This window comes from Prunus persica, chromosome G2 (assembly GCF_000346465.2).
Source record: "Prunus persica cultivar Lovell chromosome G2, Prunus_persica_NCBIv2, whole genome shotgun sequence".
In the NCBI taxonomy this organism is placed as follows: domain Eukaryota; kingdom Viridiplantae; phylum Streptophyta; class Magnoliopsida; order Rosales; family Rosaceae; genus Prunus; species Prunus persica.
In genome coordinates, this window is record NC_034010.1 from 462,266 (window position 1) to 482,140 (window position 19,875).

At 37.3% G+C, this 19,875-nt stretch overlaps 3 protein-coding genes across 6 annotated transcripts; all 3 read right to left on the minus strand.

Moving 5' to 3' along the window:
• Positions 133–6,117, minus strand: LOC18787168 (protein EMSY-LIKE 3). 2 transcript variants are annotated; one of them, XM_020558107.1, is made up of 10 exons: positions 5,532–6,117; positions 3,707–3,915; positions 3,508–3,617; positions 3,102–3,381; positions 2,785–3,003; positions 2,597–2,665; positions 1,462–1,704; positions 1,305–1,373; positions 1,149–1,212; positions 133–750 (listed from the first exon to the last, which is right to left on the minus strand). In XM_020558107.1, the coding sequence occupies exons 1-10, from the start codon at positions 5,557–5,559 to the stop codon at positions 728–730; spliced, it is 1,314 nt and encodes a 437-aa protein (XP_020413696.1). In that variant the 5' UTR covers positions 5,560–6,117; the 3' UTR covers positions 133–727. The 2 variants fall into 2 exon arrangements, with proteins under 2 accessions (XP_020413696.1, XP_020413697.1); XM_020558108.1 differs by lacking the exon at positions 5,532–6,117 and having other exon boundaries at positions 3,508–3,654; positions 3,754–3,842.
• On the minus strand, positions 7,579–10,480 carry LOC109947002 (G-type lectin S-receptor-like serine/threonine-protein kinase LECRK4). The gene has a single exon (XM_020556209.1). The coding sequence runs from the start codon at positions 10,213–10,215 to the stop codon at positions 7,789–7,791; it is 2,427 nt and encodes an 808-aa protein (XP_020411798.1). The 5' UTR covers positions 10,216–10,480; the 3' UTR covers positions 7,579–7,788.
• Positions 12,124–16,427, minus strand: LOC18787593 (probable serine/threonine-protein kinase DDB_G0280111). 3 transcript variants are annotated; one of them, XM_020557486.1, is made up of 8 exons: positions 16,180–16,427; positions 15,281–15,795; positions 14,744–14,909; positions 14,604–14,654; positions 14,327–14,509; positions 14,097–14,190; positions 12,906–13,681; positions 12,124–12,801 (listed from the first exon to the last, which is right to left on the minus strand). In XM_020557486.1, exons 2-8 carry the CDS (start codon positions 15,742–15,744, stop codon positions 12,439–12,441), a joined length of 2,097 nt encoding a protein of 698 aa, XP_020413075.1. In that variant the 5' UTR covers positions 15,745–15,795; positions 16,180–16,427; the 3' UTR covers positions 12,124–12,438. The 3 variants fall into 3 exon arrangements, with proteins under 3 accessions (XP_020413075.1, XP_020413076.1, XP_020413074.1); XM_020557487.1 differs by having other exon boundaries at positions 12,124–12,798; positions 12,906–13,684; positions 16,180–16,425; XM_020557485.1 differs by having other exon boundaries at positions 12,906–13,684; positions 16,180–16,418.

Consider the following 19,875-nt stretch of genomic DNA (forward strand, 5'->3'; position numbering starts at 1 on the left):
TTGCTGGTTCAGATAAAAAGAGAAGAAAAGAAAGACTTCCATTTGATGCTTGAAACTGTGCATTTGATGCTTGAGTTTCAACCGTTCTTTCAATCAATCAGAGAATCAAACTTGAAAGCCCTTCTAAAATTGAAAACAAAAACATCACTCGAAGTCGAGAGACAGTTAAGGTTGTCTAGTTTTATTTTGTGCACAAAATGAAACTTGTAACTGATGGCTTTTGCAGTGTCTCTCTCTTGTTGAAGTGAACAGGGAGAACGTTTGGCTAACCAAAATGGTTTTCTATCTTCCTCAAGTTTGCAGTAAACCCTCGATACAGATGCCTCGGTTTAAACCGAAACGGAGACAGGATGAATAATTTACACAACGGCACACTAATCACTATTACACAAGCATCAGCCCTTTCCTAGGTTAATAATGCCCACTATTTAAAAAGAAATTATTGCCCCGCTATAGTAATTCTCATCCTACAATAATGCCTATCCTGAAAAGACCAAAACCCAGAATTTTAACATGTTGGGTTATGTAATTAACATATCATTGTACAAAAAAACTGGCCTTCAACCCAGATCTGTTTCACTTCTGCATCCTAATAGCTTTGCCTATCATATTATTGCCCGCTTCAAGCCTTGTAACCACAAATATGCGCTTTGCTGCTTCAGATCTAAAACCAGTAATCTATCATTCTCGATCCATTGGTTGCCTATGTAAGAACTGCTGGGCACCGTCAGCTGTTTAAAGGCAAAGGTCCTGGATGAGACATCCAGAGAAATAAATTAAAAATAAGTTAAAAGGAGAGGAAGGTCATATAAAATTTTGCACAAGACATCAAAGTCCAGTTGTAAGCTACCATTAAACACCCATACAGCATGGGAACATTAACCTTGCTATCCTAAAAATCTTAGTCAAACGGATACGACTTATTTGGTGGAAATGGCATAAACTTTCACTAGATGCGTCATCAAGAGAGGACACTACTGTGTTTGATGCAGCTTTCTATAAAATGACGAGGACACTAATCAATTAATAGCTTTCTATTTATGAAATTGCTTAAGCGGACTCTAATTGGTGGACACTAATCAATTCATAGCTTATATATATGCAGGAAGGTAAGGTTTCAAGAACAAAACAAGATGAACAATAGTTACCGCTTTCACCGTCAGAAATATCAGCAAGCTTTGCAATTGCATCGATAAGTGCTTGTTCATGGTCCTGTTCAAAGTTAATAAATCACGTTTCCAAATAAGGAAAACCTTGTGATGAAACTTTAAAAATGCAAAAACCAAAAAGGGTAACCTTCTTACTTTCAACACTTTCTTCGCTTTCTCAATTTCAACAGGGTCTGGATGATTTGCACCAAAGACTCTCTCTACCTGTCCAAATTTACCAAAAAAATTGAAGCTTCATGCAGTAAAACAAACAACTTATCGACCATTTGTTGATCAACCTGCTTTTACTAACCTCCTTAATTAAAGTATCAGTGTGAAGTAACTGTATATCATCTGGAGCCTTCTTTCCAATGCCATTCTGTGACGGTGGAAAATCTTTTCTTGATTGACCCTTTGGGATCCCTCTACCTCTTCCAGGAACTGGAACATTGTCACGGCCTACAGATCTGTTAATACCATGACCAGATCCACCATAACCCCCACGACGAGATATTCCAGGATCTTCACCTACCCATTGAATATCCTCAGGAGATATCTGCATAAGGAATTATAAGCCAGTATAAGAAAAGTTGTAAACTGTCTGTAATTAATATGCCAATATTGCGTGAGAAAAATGCAGGTTGTGATTACAAATTATTGTAGTATTGGAATTTTATATCATGCAGAGCTTGTTTATTTAATTGTGATTTCTTTACTATTCTCTGTTTCTCTATTATTATTAGGGTTTCCTTATTGTGTGTGGACTCCAGAGAGAGACCTTGTTATAACGCACTAATAAACAATTAAAATGTATGAACCTTCAAATTTAAAGTATCCAGCAATATCAACACAAGAGAAAACAGTACATTAATCTTAGAGCAGAAACTACCTAGTAGGAGTAAAAGGCAAATATTACTTGGAGCATGGTGTGCAAATTTATGTATCATTATTCAGTGGACAAACCCAATTGGCCAAGGAGGGCAATTCAGAAAACATTGGTTAACAGAGAGCAGAAAAGCAAGAAGGAAGAAGAATTCATTAAAGAAAATTACTAGGAAGCCTTGTCAAAATGCGTACACACAGAGAACATTATGCACAGAGCACAGAACTATAATATAAAATTATCAAGTTGTCTTTTCAAGAAGCAACAAACTTTATTAAACAATTGATTACTTCATGTAAACTATTGGTAGCCTTATAAATTAAGTGAGAAGTCATTTTACATCCACTATCCAAAAGACAACTTATGATCCAGGAAAAGAATCTGACTTAATGTAAAAGTCATAAGTGGTCAAGAATTGACAATCCAGCTTTCAAAAGAGCATCTTACCACTCAAATAAGCTTCTGTATTTATAGCTTTACTACACGTAATATGTAGAAAATATGTAATGAAAATGACATGTGGGCAAGAAAATTTCAAATCCCAGGTACAACGCATCAAACATACCTCTGATAGATTAACCCACTCCCAAGTTTCATTTGCAGAATTAATATCGTAGACTAGGGCATGTCGTCCCTAACCAAACCAAAAAAAAAAAAAAAAAAAAAGGAAAAAAGAACGAATGTCAGGTACAAGACTTAACATAGCTTTACTGAAAAATGAACTCCTGTAACACTTAGAAGACCAACAGATACCTCAGCTTGATTGTAGTCCGTTATAACAGCTTCATAAAAGTTGTTGTCATCAGGCCACCTAGTCCTTACTTTCCTGCCAATCAAGGGATCATATGTCGTTCCTTCAGCAGGTTCATTGACAATGGCACCGGAAGAGACTCTATTCGAAACTTGACCTCTTCCTGTCGGACCTGTGGAAGGGAACTGCTTCATTGAAGAAGCACCCGGTAAAATTTGACCCTGTGAACATAATGAGACGAAAGGGAAGCAAACAAAGAAATCAATAACCTGCAAGCTTTTCTGTGTGTTTTACTTTATAATGATAATCCTCAACTCACAGGTTTATGTTTCTTTCCCTTGGCTCCCGGGGCTGGGGCTGGGGCTGGGGCTGGGGCTGGGACAGACCCTCGTTTAAGAGTAGATGAAGATGGCTGGTGGGATGCGGTAGCCTGTGGATGAAATGGTGGCGATGGCCCAACAAAGGATTGTGAATGTACTGACTGGGTCATCTTCTGTTTCTTGCGAGATGCAGAGACAGTAGGACTGGGTATTGGATCATGAGCTGCTTGCACAGTATTGTGCATGCCGAGTTGAGCCCCACCAGCCTGTCTCCACTCCCTGATGGCATCACCCAACACAGTACCCATTAAAAGAAAAAAGAAGCCAAGTAACAAAATATACTGAATAGGTCTCGTTTCTCAATTAAAGAACAAAGATTGTATCTTGTTTCTTAAATCATCAGACCTTATCCTCCGTATGACATCATCTGCATTAACCCGTCCTAGAAGTTCTCTATGCTCCTCGTTCGATAGCCTCAACTCCTTTCTAAGTTCTGTTATCAGACTTTCCTTTTCCTGAAGAAAATACATTTCATGTAGCAGTCATTTAAACCTGATCAAGCAAATTAAAGATATTAGATCCACGAAGAAAAATGATAAAGTACCCAAGTAATGAGATCAGCTTGAGCTTTAAAGGCTCTTAGAACTGAACTGTATGCTTCTTGCTCAAGCTGGTGAATTTGTGCTTCCATGTCAGTATCACCATACATCCTAGGATATGGGACGGAACCCACAGCAGATCTTCCATTCCCTGCAACACGACCCCCTCTGGGAATTCTATTTTGGTGTGATGGAGGAAGATCGTCATCAGTTCCTGCAATTTTATTTTATTTTAGATTCAGAACAGATGCAAACATAAATCAATAATGAGAATGAAATGAGGTCTGCAGTTTGGCCAGAATTCGCAGAAATTTGGAATAATAAAATTAAAAAAGAATATCTTGTGGGTCGCCTATGCATGACAAGCCAAGAGTGATACAATGATCGGATTATTCGACACATAGACACAGTCCTAAAAGCTTCTACTTAATAGGTCCATTTTTTTAGACACAACCCTATTTAATAGGTCCTTAGGCACAAATGTACAGGAGAAAGTGAAATTGAAAATAAAACTTCTCAAATCTCTAATTTCTGGAAGAGGTGCAAACCTAAGAACTAACCAAGTTGGCAACTAAAGCAGTTCACTTCTACACAGCAAGCTCAAAGGGATGAGTACCTTCACTAATAGTTTCTTAATTGTAAATGAAGAACACGTTCAAAGAACTCATCTTTAGAGAACAACTCCAAAACCAATTAGGTCCTTGAGATATATCCAAAAACCTTTCCGTAACTAAGGTTTTTTTTTTTTTTTTTTTTTTCCCTCATAAGATATTGTAACTAAGGTATGGCACAGAATAATGTCCTAACAAAAATGGCTTTTGTTTAGTAACTGAAACTAAACATATATGAACTTCAAGCAAACACATGCACTGATGCCTAAGAACACTGAAAAAAAAAGTTCAAAGGTGCACAGAATAAAAAACTAAAATCCATAATATAGGTGCTCTCATTAGGGAGTCAAGAGCTACCACTGTGAATGTTTAAGCCACAACATGTATATTTGCGTGAGGTGATATTACTTCCATTTACAGATATAACCATGCCTAAAAGGATGATATATATATATATATATATATTTTTTCTTATTAACTAAATACCATGCTTAAATTTGAACTCTCGAGAACTAGGTTTGATCATTTGTATTCAATTATTAATTCAATTTTCTTCAGAAATTTTGGAAATAACATTTCTTAATTTCTATCACAACTTGTCCCAATAAAAGAATTATATCACAACTAGCTCTTTTTTCTAATAATAAATAAATAAATATCGTTTTTCTTCTCCTTTGTTTTTCATTTTCGATTCACTGTTAATAAGAAAATAAATTTTTCTTTCACATCTACTTGGTATGAACTTATCTGAAGCATTCAAAAAGATCATGGATCCCAAATAAAAGCTTACTCGAGGAACCCAAGTTTCAAAAACCAAGAACTAACTTGAAGAAAACAATGTCAAATAACGAAGTAAATTTGAGGTGCCATATATACAATCTTTGGTACCAAAGCTCCCAAGTTAATGCTCAAACTCAAATACCATAAAGCAACAACTTGCTACCAGTTCATCAAAGAAGCCTCATGCTCTGTGACAAAGCATAGTTAAAGTGAAAGTGAATATATATTGCTAAACACCATAATTACAGTGGAAAACCCTAATAAGTTCACTGCAAGCGCAACCAACCCCAAAAACCCCCAATTACTGTTCTGAATGGCATACATAGATTTTTTGTGCGGAATTAAGAGAAAAGCATAACCCTAACCCAAACTCAGCAAAGAAATCACTTCAAAAACCTAATCACCGAAGAAAAGAAGAAATCTTTCAAAGTAAGCTCACCGCTGCTATCGTAGGGCTCGTAGTCCATGGGCAGTTGATACCCTCAATCAAAACCAAAACCAACAAAACCGAACACTTTCTACCCTAAACACACTTGCCACCGAATTCGAATATGCTCTTGGAGACTTCTTCAAGTTCCGACCACCCCGAAAGACACCGCAAGATACCGCAACAAAAAGTCGTCGTAAAGAGTGTACCTTTTGTGTTCTACACGAAACGAAAGTCGTGGAGAAGAGGTTTTGGAGAGTGGAGCGAGTGAAATTAGCGGCGGTCGGAGGAGAAATCACTTGCACTGGAGAACCCACACACAGAGTCTTCTCAGTATTGTAAGGGCTGCGACTTTCTTTCACTACCGGCTCCTCTCTCGCCTTGTTTTTTTTTTTTTTTGGGGAAGATTTTTGTGTTTCTCGTAATATTTTTTTTTTCCGTCAACAATTTTCTTTTCTCAAGTAAATTAACAAAGACTGCTATGCACTTACCGGGTAATTTATGTTTCGTTAATATTGTTATCTTGTTTTTTGCCAAAATTTCGTTAATTATTTTCATTTCCAAGGTTGTTGTAAGCGTTTTATTTAACTCGTTTTTATTTTTAGTGAAATAAAATTATGTTTCGAAATTTCAATTATTTTAGGTTAAAATAGTCGTAAAAATAAATTACAAAGGTTTATAAATAATAAAGCTTGTTGGACACAAATTTTGAGTCTACTGAGTTATAAGGACTCAATATCATTCCTAACTGTTTAGTAAACATCTTTAATGTTTTCCCCCATTAAAGATGGTCTTATAAATAGTTTTTTTTTTTTTCCCTATTTCTTCTTACTTTAACGGGGAAGGGAATAGTTAACAGTAGGAATGACAATTCTTCCCATGAGTTAGGATTTTTGCTAGACTTCGATCTTAATGGGTCGGATATGAAGGATATAAATCAGGTTTGAGGAGTGGGAAATTTTTAGGTAAAGTGTCAGGGCAGGGCCAACTCCAACCCCAACCTGCATCATTTAGAATACAATATGTATATTATTTATTTTTTATGTGAATATATTGTTAAGTGGCTTCTTCGTGCGTCTCACAACTCCCACCATAATATATATTCCAAATATTATATATTGAATGAAATAATACATAAAAAGTGTAAGTCCAAAACAAAACTTTCTATTTTTTTTTTACCCTAGAATAATCTATATATATAAAGTAAAAGATAGAGAATGATAAAACATTTAAAATACCAAAAATGGCCATAAATCCTAAACCCTTAATGCAAACATTAAGAAATTGAAATTATTAATTAAATGAGGATAATATGGTAAATTCACACTTTTTCATATTAAAAAATTAAAATTAAAATAAAATTCAGATAATGAATCTTATTTTTATGGAACACAACTACCCATTATCTTTCTTAATTCTAAAATAAATTTAAATTTTTAAATAAATAAAAAAAAGTCTCATGCAGGCACTGAAGCGCTTGCGGAGCGGCTAATAGTTTATAACTTATTTTTTTCTCATTCAAAATTATTATTGTTATTGGTGTTTTTTTTAGAGAGATGGACGGAAGAAGAAAAATATAGGAAGGGCGCATCAGCCAAGGAAGCCAGGGTTGGGTGGGCGATGGTTCTTCTATCTTTTGGATGTTCTTATTTTCTCAATTTTATTTTAAAGATAAAAATAGATTTAAAGTCCAACTATAAAAAAAGCTTTAATTATTTTTAAAAAATGATACGTAGCATATTTTGAATAGAAGTATCACCGGCTGACGTGGTGTTATGATATCATTATATAATTTCTCGTTTTTGTAATGGGGCAATGTGATTCCCCAACGACAGCGGAGATGGGGAATCCCCAATTTGAATATTACGTATGGAGATAGGGATGGAAAAAAAACTTAACGGGAATGGTGATTGGATCCGATTCGCAGCATTGCCATCCCTAGTTGACAGTGCCCAATTGCTTGATGACCATTAAAATAAATATAAGAAAAGCTACATTTGAACTGAAAGTTGGAATTGCAACTTCATGACTATGAAAGCTACACAGCTTGAAGGGCATCTTCCTTGTCAATAAACCCAGTTAATCATTAGTTAGGAGTACGAAGTCTGAGTATGTAACTACCGATTGCTTTGGCTAGGAATCATTACAGTGGCCACATCATCTCTCCTTATAAGTGACACAGCATTAGCATGAATTATAAAGACCTATACTTTCTTTAGTGAAAAGAAAACAGCTATGGCATTTCAAAGATCTATAGCATGTGGAGGCTTCAGCATATTGAACTAAAAGGAGAAGGACATGGAGGCACAGATACATCAACCACTCCTTCAAGCATCTGTGTAACTTTCTTCATGGTGGGTCTTAAAGATGGATCCTCTTGTATGCACCAAATTGCCACCTTGACTAGCCTCTCTAGCCTTTTCATGTCATTTATTGCCTCCTCATCATCCTCTATCAGCTTGTTTAATGTTTTTTCCTTGTAGCAGTCATAAACCCAATCAGTTAGTATCACTTCTTCTTCATTTTCCCTTTCCATTTCAAGGCTCCTCCTGCAACAGATAATCTCCAATAACATCACCCCGTAACTATAAACATCAACCTTTGCAGTAATTGGAACATTCCTAAACCATTCTGGTGCAACATATCCTCTGGTCCCTCTAATGACGGTATGCGTCAGAGTTTGATCGCTTAGCAGAAGCTTTGCCAATCCGAAGTCCGAAATCCTTGCTGTGAATGAATCATCTAGAAGTATGTTGTGGGGCTTGATATCACAGTGGATGATCTGTGTGCTACACTCCTCATGCAGGTACATGATCCCTCTTGCAATACCGAATGCAATTTGGATTCGTTTGTTCCAGTCGGGCCTTGAAATCCCAAATAGAAAGCTAGCCAGTGTTCCATTGCTCATAAACTCATAGACCAAAAGTCTGTTTGCCCCTTCATCACAGAACCCTAGCAATCTGACCAAGTTCTTGTGATGGGTCCTGGCTATTGCACTCACCTCTGCTTTGAACTCCTTCTCGCCTTCTTGTGCCACCTTGTCCAACTTCTTGATTGCGACATAGTTTTTTGAACTGAGGGATGATATGATTCCTTTATACACAGTGCCAAAAGCACCTCTTCCAAGTTCTTCCCTAAACCCATCTGTGGCTTCTTCGAGGTCTTTATACCTAAAAGAACGTAGATTTGCTTCCATAATACTTGATGTGCTAGTAGTAACATTATGTCTTTTCTGGTATGTGTATAAGAAAACCAAAGAAATTGCTGCAACAAAAAAGAAGTTAAGAAACACAGAGCTACCTAGAAGAAGTGCTCCTACTAAAATGAGAGTTTTCCGATCTTTTCTTCCTGTGTTTGATTGTGGAGAAAGTGGATCATCTAAAGAAGCATCAGATTTTGGTAATTTGATCAGAGCCTTCCCGTACGAATTCCAGTCCTGCCTTCCATGTGAGAGTGGCAGTTTCTTCTTCCAGCAGCTCCCCTCTTTGATAACAGCCACCATACAATAACAATCATAGAGGCAAGATCTGCTGCAGTCATCTTCATTCATTGGCTGCAATTGCTCAAAGTTTGAAGAAGTTGGCCAAAAAGTATTAGATAGCTCATGCATAACATATAAATCCTCTGGCTTTGAATTTCCTTGCTCGTCACAACTTTGTATTCTGTTTTGTTTACATCCACTCAACTTGTTATTTGGATCTAAAGAAGAAAAGCCAGGAAGGCATTCACAAATTGGCCTTGTGTTCGCGTCGAGTCTGCAGTAGCTATTGTAGCCACATGGTCCACTGCCCAAATCACCATTTGCTTCAAAACAAATGTTTTCTGGGATGGACCAGACAGGCAACCAGGATGTCCAGCTCCCGTTTTTGGGGGACTTTGGGTGAGCATATTGGGTGAAAAGACCATCCGAATCGAGTGTTGCTCTGTAGTAGTAATCTCTTATTGGTAATAGTGTTTTGTTTATGAGCTTGTCTATATTTCCATTCCTCCTGACAACATTGAGGTAACCTGACTCATTAAAGCTTAGCTGATAACCAGAATTCATTTCATCAACAGCATCAGAAGTACTGCTTTGGTAGTAGGGCTGGTAGGCAAACTCTGTAGGCAAGGCGATAGGATATAGCACAAGCCTTCCATCTGATTTAAGTTGGAGTTGAAACCTCCCCTGTGAGTAGCTGTTTGCTGTTTGTCTAGAATTCAGCTTTTCGCCAATTTCCAGCACTTGGGTTGGCAAAACGGTGTCTTTGAGATCTTTGAAGCTCTGCCATAAGTAGTCAGCATTGTTGTTTGCAAGCACAAAGTTACCGGTGTCGAGCATGACAGCATAGGCAACCCTTCCACTAAGAACAGACTCAGGCTTCCATATTTCTTGGCTTCGAGGGCCAGTGAGTGTGAGTTGGCCATCAGTGGTGAGCTCAAGTTTGGATCCTTTTGGTGCTGGATTGTCTCCATTTGCATACCAAACTATAGTTTTATCTGGTATTTTATCATACCATATGGCAAGCAAGAAGAGATCTTGATCAGCAATGCGGCGAAATCCGAAGGCAAATGTCCCAGAAGGCGATTGCCATGCGGATGAGTCCTGGGATGCAGTGAGGGACGACCCCAAGCTAATATTTGCAGTTTGAGCTGCTACACAAAGTGGTTCAACTACAAGGAAAAGGCCAAGCAAGAGAAGAAGAATAGATAAAGCCATTGCCAAACAATTTGATGAGCACAGGAAGTTTAAGGAACCAGAGGGCAGCCTATGTAGCAACTTCAACAGAGAAAATTCTTGGCCAAACAGAACAGTTACTAACTAATTTATGTGATGAAAAACATGTGTCAGAATTTTCTTTGGATGAGTGGAAATTGGAAAGGGGAAGCTAAATGGCTGCATATTGAATTTGTACAGGTTATGATAAGAGTAGATTTGATTTCGTTTTTGTGTGTTGTTTGTCTCCAAGCGTTGATCTATGATGCGTGGATTGCTAGACTTTTTAACATTTGACTCTGAATGATCACACATTTATTACTTGCAAATTGTAATGAAGCTTGAGCTTGACCCGGCACCGGTGGTATGCACTTTTATGACGACACGCGTAAAGGGTCTAGCTAATTGATTCCTAATCAACATTTTCTCACCTTGACTTTGAATCTTACATTAATAATAGTGTAGAAATCCAAGATTGAAAGGCACACTGACTGGACCTGTTTTCTTTGCGCAGAGCCAAAACATTGGACTTTTGCTTTAGGAAAATCAAGTTCTACGCCAACTTTCCATAAAATATTCATCTGATCAGCTGCCACAGGTGCATTGGTTGCGTCAAAACAGTCTTTGTGTCATCTTCAATTTCGAACACGTACTCAATGCGAACAATCACCTGGCGTATATTGACCGACTTGTAAAGAAAGAGTACTCATAGTTTTTTTTGTTTTTGTTTTTGTTTTTGGTTTTTTTTTTCATACAAGCGATATTCTATTTTAAAATAATTTAAACTATGAAGGAAAGGATATAAACTCGGGCACAGAGTAGAGAAGTCTTGGGTTTTAATATTTGAGTCGATTAATCATATTCTAAAGTTAGGATGATAAGGGTTATCACTATTCATGTGAATAGTGGCAGCCCGTGCAATTTTGTTTCCACCCTTATGGGCTAGGAAATGAAAATTACTATTCATATAAGATATGAGAAGATGAATTTGTATAGAGTTGTTTATGTGGAAAGTAAAGAATATGGCTAGGTATTTATTTTAAAAAAATTCTGAAGCTTTTGGTTTTTTTTTTTATTGCCCAGGCAGCAACTCAGGCTGAACTTGCCCGTGGACTTGCCCAAGTTGCTAAGGCCCACTGTTTGCCCGGGCTGGAACTCTTGTGCTAGAGCTGCCTTTGGTTGCTTATTAGGCCCCTTCTTGTTAGGGCTTCCCCTCAAAGGTGGAAGTGCTCTTAGAGCATCTTTAACAGACTCTCTATCCTCTCACCCCTAGCTACTTTGGTTAAAAAGAAGGAAAATCCTCCTCCAGGCTCTCTATTTTGGAGAACCAACTTTTAACTCTCTGCATGTAGAGAAAATGAGAGAGAATTTGGCTAGGAGGAGAGAGAAAAAGGGAGAGAGAGATAAAGACATTTGAGAGGTTGATGGGGTTGGGTTCTACTTTTTTTTAATAAATATTGGATTTGCAAGAGAAAGATGAAGAAAGAAAAAGAGAAAATAATAATAAAATATTTCAAATTAACCAAAATAAAAAACATTGCTAGAGGAAACACCTTTTAAGTGGTTTGCTATAATAACTTTCTAGCTATTTTAGCTAGAATTTAACTAAAATTTGAACTCCTGGAGATGCTCTTAAGGTCCATTTGTTTACAGGTAGTGAAGTTAAAATGACTAGACATTTAGGCCGGAGTGTCATGGCTTTTCAACACACGTACTTGCGTCTCCTTGCCAACATAGAAAATTCTACACTTGTTGAATTTTTTACCGCTGTTTGTCAAAGAGGTATGTTTCTATGAAAGAAGTCTGCCAACTCCGTCAAGACAAGCAAACCATAAACCAAGCACAAAGAAAGGAACAGAAGAGGCTTCCTACACTCATTTTTGTAACCTCAGAAGAAAATGATGCCAAGGATGAAGAATCCTACCTCACATGCCAACACCATCACCCATAAAAATAGAGGGATTATTTTCTTAGCCAAGAATTGAGATATGCAGAAAAAAGTATACATTTGCAGTATGCCACTTAGTCCAGAGAAACATGTGTACATGTTCCACCACACAAGTGGCAGAACAGAACCTATAAAACACGAGCACTCAAAAGCACAAATCAAATTCAAATGAAAGCCATGCATCTCAATTTATATTCTCATTTTCCTCACCAATGTCGACAACAATATCAGCGCCATAATCAAATACCTCCTTATAGCATTTCCACAGATGGCCTTACTTAGAAACCAGCCCATCCAGCAGGTTGAGAAGCTGGCTTGCTCTCCATAACCTTTGCCTCGCCAAAGTGCTGAGAATTATTTCCTTCACCCATAGGTCTTGAAATCTGTGTGCTGCCAGTGGGCACAGCAGTAAAACTCTCTGCTCCAAAACCCCATGAGTCAAAACCAGTATTTACTTTAGTGCTCTGCTTGTTCTGGTGACCGTTTCTTGTCCTGACAGATTTCATGGTGTTATCTGTTGAAGAAGGCTGCTGCGATTTGGGTTCCTCTACAAACGGCTGCCATGGGTTTGGTTCTGGACTCGGAGTACTCCTGTCAGATTTTCCTTGCTCCCAAAAACTTCCTTCAATCTTCTCCCTCTGCTGCAGAAAACAATTAATTCTACCAATTAAAGAGATAATAAAGAGGGAACAATTGAAAGTCAAACAGTTGTAAGATTTGCACACAAATTACTTAATAAGAATACCAGCAGATTTGCAGATGGCAGAATTCCAGGTGAAGTTTGATTTCTTGATGCATCTTTATTTGGTGATGGTGTTCTAGCAGCAAGCGTCTGCTTAAGCTCCTGTAACTCCTGCCTTTGAGATCGGCAGATGGCAGATAGCTTTTCAAATTTGGAAGTTATTTCACCCTTTTCCAAATTGGCTTGCTTCAGCTGCTCTTTCAATCTCTCTACTTCAGCCTCCAATGCTTCTTCTTTTCCAGATTTGTTATTACTAGTTCCCATGCTGAGTCTTTTAGTATCAAACTCAGCAACAAAAGAGTTAAATGCTTCATCTTGTAAACCAGTTGCACTCTGAGATTTAGATGCCTTTGGCCTTTCAGTTCCATGGTCTGTATCCTTTGGGAAGAAACTTATTTCAAAGTCCTTTGAAGGTCCATCTTCAGGCTTGTGCGATTTGCCATGCGAGTTTCTTCGTGTAGCATGATCTTGTGCATTTTCCTCTTTTGCGGGGGCACTGTTCTTGGGTATAGGATGAATTTCCAGACGAATCCCATCAAGTTTTGCAGTGTAATGGCCAGCGGGCTCATCATCAAACTTAGGTATAGTATTTTCTTCAACAAGTGAGTTATCTGCATGTTGAGTGGACCAGAATGCACCAAGCTGTCCTCCAATTCCCCCTGCCTTAGACGTATTTGAAAATTGTGTTGAATTTCTAGCTGATTCTCCAACTGAAGTTGGTGGTGGTGGTGGGCTTCTACGGGGCCCTGCAGGTGACTTGTTTGCTGACCTTAAAATACCTGCTGGTTTGCAATAAAGCACTCACTCACTTCAAAACTGAAAGCTTCGAACATCAATTTTATTTAATTAAATATTATTGATTTTTCTACTCTTAACAAATTTCCATAAACTAGATCACTTTTAAAACTGATAGATCTGACAGGAAGAAAAAGCTAGAAACAAAGGTTTAAGTGTCAAAGACAAAAGAAACCCGCATGTCAAGCACTTCTTAGAATTAAAGTTCTGACATAAGGAACAAATAGATCTGACAGGAAGAAAAAGCTAGAAACAAAGGTTTAAGTGTCAAAGACAAAAGAAACCAGCATGTCAAGCACTTCTTAGAATTAAAGTTCTGACTTAAGGAACAAATAAACAATTAGTCCCAAACAAAGAAGTTTTAGTTAACAAGTAATGCTCTGATGTTCCCATCCTCACCTTCATGCTTTTCAGCAGAGTTCATTTCAGGTTGCCTATCCGGTAAAGACTTCTGCAAACCAACTGGTAACTGCTCATTAACACGAAACCACACCTGCCACCACAGAAAGGTTGGAAAAGCATCAGTAAAGAGTGTTAGAAGCTCCACACCTACTGTTTGCATGGACACAAATGATCTAAAACTAACCTAAATTCATGGAGATGAATGGCCAATCAAGCAAAGCGCTTGCCTGCGTGATGTCTGGTCGGTCATCTGGTGAAGACTGAAGCATGTCTCTGATTAGATCTGTGATAAACGAGCTGTATTTAGGTAATTCTGGAATGCGATAGTTTCCATTTAAGATCTGCAGCTTTGATTCTCCATCAAATGCACTTTTGAAGTAGCAAATGCGAAAGAGAAGGCACCCAAGAGCCTGCAAGAAGAAATCATAGTCTCAACTCCCAGTAAATTATAATATTCAACTGTTTCAGAATTTCCAACTGATCTCGAGGAACCAATCAACTTACCCATATGTCTACTTTCTCATTTATAAGTTCTCTCCGAAAAAGGTCCCACATCTAATTCAAAAGGAGGAAGAAATGAATCAAATATTTTAACAGATTGAAGATTATACATTCAAGTTTGAAAATAAAGTTTTCTGTTCAACCTCAGGGGCTCTATAGGCAGGTGTAGTGTGCTTTCTGATATTATCCTCTTCAATACCCATTTCTTCAGGCCTCTCAAAGCGCTTGTGATTGGTAGAGATGCTTCCAAAATCACACAACTTCCACAATCCATCAGACCCCAACAGAAGATTCTCAGCTTTCAAGTCCCTGAAAATGCAAGGAGGACACTGAGTACCAACTATTAATAGTTGACTGCGAAGCACATGAATAATTTTTTTTTTTAAATTAATAAGATAATGGATTTATCAGATTATGCATCTATCAGATTTCTAATCTTTTGGTACAAATTCAGATTTTGATTTGATTGTTCAGATCTCGTCTCATTTTCATCTTACATGGGATTAAAATAGATTGCAATTGAAAAACATTGTAAGATAATAAGAGCATCAAAGACAACGAGTTGTTAATGCTTCTGATTGAGAAAACAATTCTTAAAACAAACAAAAAAATACAAATAAAAAAACATAATCTGCAGAAAGATGATAAACAATAAAATGCAAAGTGCCCAATGGAAGTACCTATGAGCAATGGGAGGGGACTGAGAGTGCATTGCAAAAACTGCATTACACACATCTCTGAAGATCGCAAGAGCCTGTTTCTCATCAAAGAACCCAGCTCCTCTGCTCTCCAGTACATTAACCAAAGACTTGTCACAAAACTCCATGACAAGAAGTGCCTCCTTTGTGCGGCCCATGTCCAAGAAGGTGTGGGCATGGAGTGTGACCACGTTGGGATGTCCTCTAAGCAACTTCATGACCGAGATCTCCTTCATCACCAGCTCCAGCATCTCCTCATCATTACATATGATGTGCTTCAAAGCGTACTGCTTGGACACATGCACAGCGTCCCGAGCTAAGTAAACGCAAGAGAACCCACCTTCGGCAATGGCGTTCTTGACATGAATCTTGAGATTTCCAATGTCAACGGAGCGGCCTTCGAGCCCAGTTGGCTCCTTGTGCATGAAAGGCTTGAACCTCCACATGATCAATGGATTGATTTATGGGTACAAACAAATACAATGAAGACCAAAACACTGCAAAGAAATAGCCAATAGCATACATATCAATCAAACAAATCCCATTACAGATAATCATGTAATTATCTCAGCATCTCATCTAAATTGCAAATCGACCACTCTTTCACTTTGAAGATAAAATTGATTTCATATTTTATTCAAAGGAACGATAACCTTGATTAAACTGAACCCAGAAAATCCACAATCCCGCAAACCAAACAAAGAAGAAGCAGGACCCAGAAAAGCAAAGTAAAAAAAGCCAATGAATGGATCTGAAGCCTACGAAAATGATCAAATTCGGAGAATCAGATCTGAAGAATGAAGCTGAAGCAAACACAATAATCAATACAAATGCAACTGAAAACGAAAAGGCAGCTGCAGATGTAGAGGGTTGTACTGTACCTCGAGGCTTGGGGTATGAGATTGTGGATTGGGAACTGCGGTTTGAAGCTTCAGAGATCTAAGATCAAGAGCTTACGTGCTGATCCAGACTCTGTATCTCTCTGAAAGAGCCTTTTGTCCAATTTCTTATATAATTCAAAGAAAAAGACATCAAGATTATAATATACTACTCAAAGTAAATGGAAAAAATGGGTGCAGATTGGAGAGAGAAATCTAGGTGGTGGGGGTGGTGTAATGCAAAATAGCAGTCCCTTGTGCCTGGGCTAGATTGTCTGCTTTTGGTGTAGGACTCAGTCTAAATCATACCATTGGTAAATTTCAGTTTTGGGAGTCGACGGTTTGGATGTAGTGATGTTCCATACCTGTAAGATGGTCTTGTGCTTTCGGTGGGGTTACCGTGAGACTTCTCTACTAAGTTTTAAAACTTTGATTTTTAAAAAAAAGGAAAAATTACATAAAATCCCCCAATATATAGGGGTCATTTACGAGTTCATATTTGATTTTGGGGACATTTAGCAATACATACTCAACGTCACGGAAACCTTAGGGGGTGTATTCAATTTGGATTATAAAGCGTTTAAAAAGATTTTAAAAATCTGGGTGTATTCAATTTGGATTTATATAAACTTTAAAAGAGGTTTTACAAGTTTGGGTGTATTTAATTCGGACTTGTATGAACTTTTAAAAAGTCCACTCAAATATAGGTGTATTCAATTAGAATTATAAAAAAGTTGAATCAAATCTAGGTGTATTTGAAAAGTCATATATTTGGAAAGATTTCATTAAGTGATAAATTTTGGTAGGTTTTAAGGGGAGAACTTAAATAACAAAGACCATAATAAATCCAATCTCTCCCCACTCCCCCCACTCCTCTCCCCCCCCTGAAGTATTTTCATCAGACGTTTTTCTCTTGCCCTAACTTTTCTCTCTGCAACAGAAGACAAAAGACGAACAGCTTCCTTCCTCCATCTGTGAAGGTATGCTTCCTATTTTTTCTTTGATCAATACCTCGTTGGGTTTTCTTCTTCCATGATTTTTCTTCATCGTGTTTTTCTTGTTATTAGGTTATAGTTTGGGGTTACCAGGTTTATGCTTGTTTACTAGGGTTTATGCTTGTTACTACTTGTTTTTCTTCTGAAATATCTATATACGACTAGATAGAAAATTGAAATAATTGACAACCTTTCTATAAACGAACAAAAAAACTGAGACAAATATAGATGAACATTAAAAAAATAAAAATCCAAAACTTTCAACTTTTAAATGCAGTTTTGAAAGCCTAAACGACCTCAAAAGCCCAAAATACACCATATATCATAGCAAAGCAATGAGTTTGACTCGTGGCATCGTTCCATTTTCAGAAAGGTATCATACACCCCAATTGGAATTCAGACATCAAATCTGTAAATTCTTACTGTGTCCTTTTTCCATTGAACATAAGATGTGTCATGTCTGATCTATGGTTGCTGATGTATATTTTTTGAATATTTTTTATGCTATATTTGTGATTGACGTGATAAAATTCATAGCTGCACTCAAATGAAGTCTGAAAATACACAACAAGTAAATACAAAAGGGAAGAACAAACAAGATTATAATGCTTGGAGTGTGGAAGAGAGTAGATTGTTGTTGCAACTCATGGTTGATGCTGCAAGCCGTGGATGATGTGATGCTAATGGAATGCTAAGCAAGGCAACTGTAGAAACCAAAATACTCCCCAAGATTAATGAAAAACTTAGGTGTCACAAAACCTATTCTCAATACCAGAGTCAGTTGAAGTACTTTAAAAGAGAATACCAAAGTCAGTTGAAGTACTTTAAAAGAGAATACCAAAGTTGGTTGAAATACTTTAAAAGAGAATACCAAAAATATTCATAGCTTCTCCATCACAGAGGATATTTGGTATATTTAAGTCACGATTTACAATTTTCAAGTCTGCACCTCCATTCCTATATGCGACACAAACAGAGATAGTGTTAGCTTGTGCAGGACTACACAATTTTCTTCGAAAAGAGTGTAGATCTGATGAATTTCCTGTTGAATTGAAGGATGAATCTTCTTCATCTTCATCGTTACCAGTTAATGAATGGGATCCTGAACTAGTTTTCCAAACACAAGAACAGCAATGATAGAATGCTAATGAATTGAGAGTTGATATAGCTTTCGATATGTGGAGAGATGCAGGGCGCAATGACAACAATGAGAATCAAGGATAATGAATGAACATTAAATATTTTTCTTAAACTTTTCTTTCAAATTTGTAATACATTTGTCACTATATTTCTTATGAATTTTGCTTTTCGTTAAACATAATTTTATTTCATGTTGTTGAAGGAAAAGATGTTATGAATTTGGTTTTTTATTTCATGTTGTTTAGAATTTTATTTCATCTTTTTTATACACAGCAATGATACTATATACATTGGCAACATTGATAGGGGGGGAGTTTAATGCTTTGATGAGATAGTTAAAAGGTTCTGAGCACGTCTTTTGTTTTGTTTTTTTTTTTTTTCAGGTTTGATAGATAGTTAAAAGGTTTTGTTGAATATGTTGAATGTAGCAGACAAGCAATGGCATATATTTTTGATAAGCAATAAAGCCTGGACAACCAATGCTTGGATTTGAATAAATGTGTAAAACCAATGCTTGGATTCTCTTTTCTGTGGGCAGGTTTGTTTTTTATTTGGACAAACTTGGATTAGAAATAGCGTCAATGCATTGCCTGCAGCACTGGCTTTGACAAGGACGGGGGTAAAATGAAATATACTGTCTACATAAGAGGCCAATGTGTAAATATATCCACATTCAAAGTCTGGAATAAAAGCCATACAAATCTTATGAAAGTTTATTAAAAAATTATACAGAAGTCTTCTGAAAGTCTATCAAGTTCTATACGAATTCTAAAGTTCCATCAAGTTCTATATATTTTCACACTAAAAATTTAAAAAATAAATCTCCTCTCTCTCTTTCTTCTTTACCCATTCTTCCCAGGGGAAATTTCTTCCCCCTCCCATTTCTTCTTTCCCCTATGCAGAAGGCCAGGCAACTAAATAACTAGAGCTAGAAAGAAGAAGCCAAAGGCAAAAAGCTGCTCAAGCAAGGCAAGCGCAAGCACCCCTCCCTAACACTGGGCAAGATCCACGAAATTTCTTGCCTGAACATTGAAGATAAAGGGTTAGAGGCAGGGTTTGAAGGCAAGGCGATCTTGAAGACTTTGTTGCAGTCCCACTACGTGTAACTAGATGGGAATAGATCCAAGCCCAGCTTTCGATCTGTTCTATACTAAAATACTGCTTCGGATGAATGGGGAATTACATTGCTCTTTGATTTGAAGAAGTTTTAAATCTTAATGCAGGCTGGAAACATCATTTTTCAATTATTACCTGCTAGGTCCAAGCTTATTTCTTCCCAAGAGCCATCTCATTTCTTGTTCCCCCCGATTCCTCCCCCCACCTAACCCCCAATTCATATATTATTTTTTAAGATTTGAGTAATCAAAGCATCATTCTCTTTGTTTAAAACTGGTCGTCATTTTCATGCCTAGAGTTGGATGATTAATTGGACCCATTTTCCTCACAAGATTTAATTGACCCAACAAAATCAATGGGACTATAGACCATATTAATGTTCAAATATGGATATCGGATCTCTCCTCCCCCATGCCCAGATTTGTTCTTCCCCCTCCTTCCCAATAAC